Below are 4,557 nucleotides of genomic sequence, written 5' to 3'. Positions count from 1 at the left end.
GTCACCATGAGTCAGGGGTAACTCAAAAGCAGCTAGGAAGAAAGGGCTGATGATGATTAACTCCCCCATCCCTACACCCCCACACCCCCAAAAAACAAAAAAAAAAAAACAGCCAATGGAGGGGGAAAAACCCCTACAGATCACAATTGTAAGATCCTTCATGAACGGGGTCACCATGAGTCAGGGGTAACTCAAAAGCAGCTAGTAACAACAGAAGACTAGAAGGAAGCAGGCTGTGCAAATTGTGAGTTGAAATATTACATTTTCATTTCTGGGGGAGACTATAATCATAGGTAACAAACTCTTATATAAAAGGAAACTAAGTCAGTTGAAGTATCTTAGAATATGATTAACAGCAGAAATTCACACTGTCTGAAGCAAAAATTACTTCCCTAACAATTCTTCCCTTTCCCTGTCATACTCCCAGATCTTTGCAGACAACTCATCCTCACTAATGGCTCTACATGCTTCTCTTGTCTCTAAAACCTTCTGGTCACCCCTTTCATTCCTCCTCTATATCAGTGCCAGTTTTCAACATTGAACTTTCTCATCCTAACATCTGCAGAATATTTTCACTGATAACTGATGTCAGAAACAGAAGCAGAACTAGTCATATCCCTAACATCAAAGAAACTCCTGAAACTTTAGAAGCTGATTAGAATATGGCCCAATTGTGCCCTCCTCATGAAACAAACAATGCTACCTTCAATCCCAATCTCGCAACAATCTTAAATTCTTTGAAACTAAAAATAGTTCAGCTGTTGTCTCATCTGCCAGCAGATGGCCAAACTATTTTTAATTCAGGATTCTAGAGAGCAGGAATGGATCAGGCTAAGCTAGGGCAGCCTAGACTCCCTCCCCCTGCAAAGCCAAATGTTCACTGTGAAGCTGTAGTGGGGCAGATACCATGAGAGGGCAACCTGGAGCTGTTCCTGTGCCTGTGGACTTCACATCCATGAACAAGGTAGTGTGTGATTTCTTTTTTTTTTTTTTTAACCATTCTTTACTTCAAAATAAAGTATGACATATAAGGTAATTCGATAGAAGTATTAAGTCTGTACCTCCTTTAAAGGTTTCATTATTATATTTTTAGGAAAATAAAAGTTCCATTTCATAGTGTCTTTGAGAATGAATTCTATTTTAATGTCAAATCTCCCTTACTGTAGACGGTTTCCTAAAAGTTATACTTTATATAAAACTTATTTATAATTGGTCATTATATTGAAAAGTGGCTGAATTAATTTTAAATACCAATACTCTGAATTCTACTCACACACCAGTAAGATGATTTAAAAAACAAAAAAGAAACTCTGACATAACCTGATGTTTGTTTTTACTGTCCATCTCCTTTGAGCTCCATGGTAAGTGCTCAATTTGTGTGTGTATGGGGGGTGGGGGTGGGTAATGAATATAGGCAGGTATATTTACTGCCACACAGTTATCAAGAGACCAAAGTAGGCATAGCCCAAGTCTCAATAGGGAAGAGAAAAGAGAACGTCTACAAGAGCTTCTAGGGGCAGTACATATTTGGGGATATCAAATTAAGGTTTACTGTAAAACAGTATACTTTGTACAAAGATGAAGTAATTCCCATCAACATACATTTGAGTGATAATGCAGATGGGTTACTGTCAAGGAGGAATCAAAGTCTACCAGGTATTAGCTATCAAGAGAGTAGTCAGTCAAATGAGATTTTGCTTTATAGGAGGCTAAACAGAGTAAGTTTGATAAAATTACATGAGAAAATGCCTTATTCGTCTCAAAGAAAGTTAAGTATGCTAGTGCCTAGCTGGTGACTGGGCAGGCCACATTCCTCATAAGTTTCCACTAATTATATGAGAGGGGGGGAAAAAAAGTGAAAACTGACAAAATATGGAATAGATTAACACTGGTATTACTGGCACACTACCAAGTGGTTCCTATGTTTAGGAATGGCAAGGACCAAGTTACAGGCCTTCAAAAGATGCCTAGCAAAAGTGGCTGAAATACTCAACACAAGTTAACAGTACATTCACATTTGTGGCACCTTAGAGTGAATGTGACCTCACAATCATTAAATTCAATGCTAATTTTACAGAGAAGGCACTGCCCAAGGGAACTGTTTAATATTGCAACGAAGCAAAACTGAGATTAAAACTCAGGAGGCCAGATTTTCATTCCAGCGAGCTCTCCATTAAAACACATGTATTATTACATCAAGGTGGTTGGGGAAGGGGAGGTGTGTGTGTGTTGCATACACTATTTCTTTTGTCAGATACTTATATCAAGTATATTAAAAATATTTCTAACATATAAAATACAAAGACTTATAAACTAAAACTTTAGTTTGACTCTCAAGCTTTTAAACCTACAAGTTATTCATAAAACTACACTGCACAGCAATATTTTTTGAAATCCTAATCACTCCCTCCCTCAGCCCATTCCAATTTAATAATTACCCCTTTCAGGACCCAGATTTAATTTCCATTTTTATCACTATAGTTGTCTTCTCAAACAGCTGCAACAACCTTTAGTTAGCTACAAGACAAGACTGGCAAAAGGTGAACTTCTGATTCACAATGGGGCAGAAAGCTAAACTTAAGGCCACTATACTACAAACTCAAAAATTTTAAGATGAAAATTCTTCAAAAACGTTTTTCAATGTCACCAATTTTAGGGATCAAAAAAAGAAGAAAACAAATAGGATATTATAGCAAATTAAAACGTATTCTATTTAATTTCATAATTAAAAGGAAAAGATGCTTTTAAACTGTCTTAATCCTTTACTTTAGCATAAATTTCAGTTATTCTGGGCGCCCCCATCTTAAGAATGTTGTTTTCCAAAGTCTGTCATTGCATTTAACAAGCTTCATTTTCTCATTAATATGACCTAGTGTATTTCCAGCGCTATATAATAAAGCCTAGGGAGCTCTGGTAGCATAGTGCCTAAGGCACTTGACTGCTAACCAGAAGGCTGGCGGTTCAAACCCACCAGCCACTCCTCGGAAGGAAATGGGGCAATCTACTTCCGTAGAAATACTGCCTTGGGAACCCAAGAAGGGGTCACTATGAGTCGGGTCCGACTCGACGGCACATAACAACAACAAGCATTAAGAATTCATCTCTGCTAAATGTCCTGGTTTCTCCTTAAACGATTTCATCTTCAACGATGCACGATGCAATAGATTTATCAGTGTTCCCCTTTAACAATACCTCATCTGCATGTCCTCCCTATAGGTATTGTTTAGATCTACCGGGCTTTACTACACTAGATCTCTTCTGTCTTAACTATAAATTACAATTCAAGCTTAAAAAAAGCTGCCACTGTCCAGACATGTGGCTGGTGGGTGTCATTGTCTTTTTCATTTTTCTCATTTCAAGGTTTCCCTTCTCTTATTACCTAAATCCAGATTATCTAAAGGTCCTTTCCCTCCCTGCTTTTATACCATCACCCCCACCCGTTAACCTCTGGTCTTGTTCTTCCAGGTCAGCCCAGTCAGATACAACATTACTGTTTTTTCTGTAGCCAAAGCGGAGAGGTGTCAAAACAAGCTGTACCTCTCGCAAACCATTTCTCAGACTGTCAACAAGGGAACAACTTCAGTCTATCTTCCCCAAGTAACACGCCAAACAATAAAGTTATTGTAATTATGACACAGAACCCTTCCCACACCTAATCTTGACATATCAGCTCCACCTCAATTTCCAAGCTAATAAACAACAGCTCATCTTCTGCTTCATCACAAAGGGTGCCATCTAGTTCGCACCGTCCACCAACAAAATCCTCTCATACACTCAAGCCGATCCCTTGAACCTAGGTGACCTAAAATCTTAAACCATGCCGCGTACCCCAAGCCTGGCCAAGTGCTCTTCCTTCGCCACCCCGCCTCTGCCCCACATCCAGTCGAGTTACTGTCAACTCCAACCAGGCAGCAGAGAGCTTCGCGAGAAGTCCCTGGTGTCAGCAGCGCAGGCCCTGCCCAAGCTCCTAGGTCTACCCCACCTTCCGCGGGGGTCGCTGCGCCAGCCGCCCCACCCGTCCAACCCCCACCCCCGCCCCGGGGCCTTCTCGCCGCTCACCTAATGCCACCTCGCACGCTTTGCGCAGCTGGGAATGATGCGCCTTCTTCACTTCTTTATCGGCCAAAATTTTCTCCAGGGCCCGGGTCAGGAACATGTTCTTCGTCTTCTTCCCCTCATACATGGACGCAGAGAAGGAGGCGGCGGCTCGTCCGACCCGCGGCTCCCAGCGGACGGAGAGGAGGAGGAAAACGAGGAGGAGGAAGAAAAGAGAGAAAGGGGAGAGGGTGGAGGTGGGGGAGAGGAGGGGTGGAGGTGGGGGAGAGGAGGGGTGGAGGTGGGGGAGAGGAGGCGTGGAGGGCAGAAACAGGATCAGGAAGGGGTAGGGGAATGGGACCAACCGCGGTGCGGGTGAGGGACGCCGAGGTCTTCTGCGTCCCCCGAGAGGCCCGTACCCTCGAGGGGCTTCCGCTTTTCCTGGCCCAAGGGTCGCTTCCCAGCCGTCCCCCTCACTCGTCCCTTCGGCCCGGCGGCGGCGAGGGACCCGGTCCCGGCAGC

At 42.9% G+C, this 4,557-nt stretch overlaps 1 protein-coding gene across 1 annotated transcript in view; it reads right to left on the bottom strand.

The window, feature by feature from the left end:
* ARFGEF1 (ADP ribosylation factor guanine nucleotide exchange factor 1) overlaps positions 1–4,183 on the bottom strand; it is a 192,298-nt gene extending 188,115 nt beyond the window's left edge. The window contains exons 1-2 of the mRNA XM_007949715.2: positions 4,060–4,183; positions 3,133–3,140 (exon numbers count right to left, since the gene is read on the bottom strand). Coding sequence (XP_007947906.1) covers positions 3,133–3,140; positions 4,060–4,183 — 132 coding nt within the window. The remainder of the gene's footprint in view (positions 1–3,132; positions 3,141–4,059) is intronic.
* Positions 4,184–4,557: the final 374 nt, after the last annotated feature.

This window comes from Orycteropus afer, unplaced genomic scaffold, assembly GCF_000298275.1.
Source record: "Orycteropus afer afer isolate SDZICR_OR568_19922 unplaced genomic scaffold, OryAfe1.0 scaffold00252, whole genome shotgun sequence".
NCBI lineage: Eukaryota > Metazoa > Chordata > Mammalia > Tubulidentata > Orycteropodidae > Orycteropus > Orycteropus afer.
The sequence above is the reverse complement of the archived record's forward strand: the minus strand, read 5'-3'. Positions and strand labels throughout refer to the sequence as shown.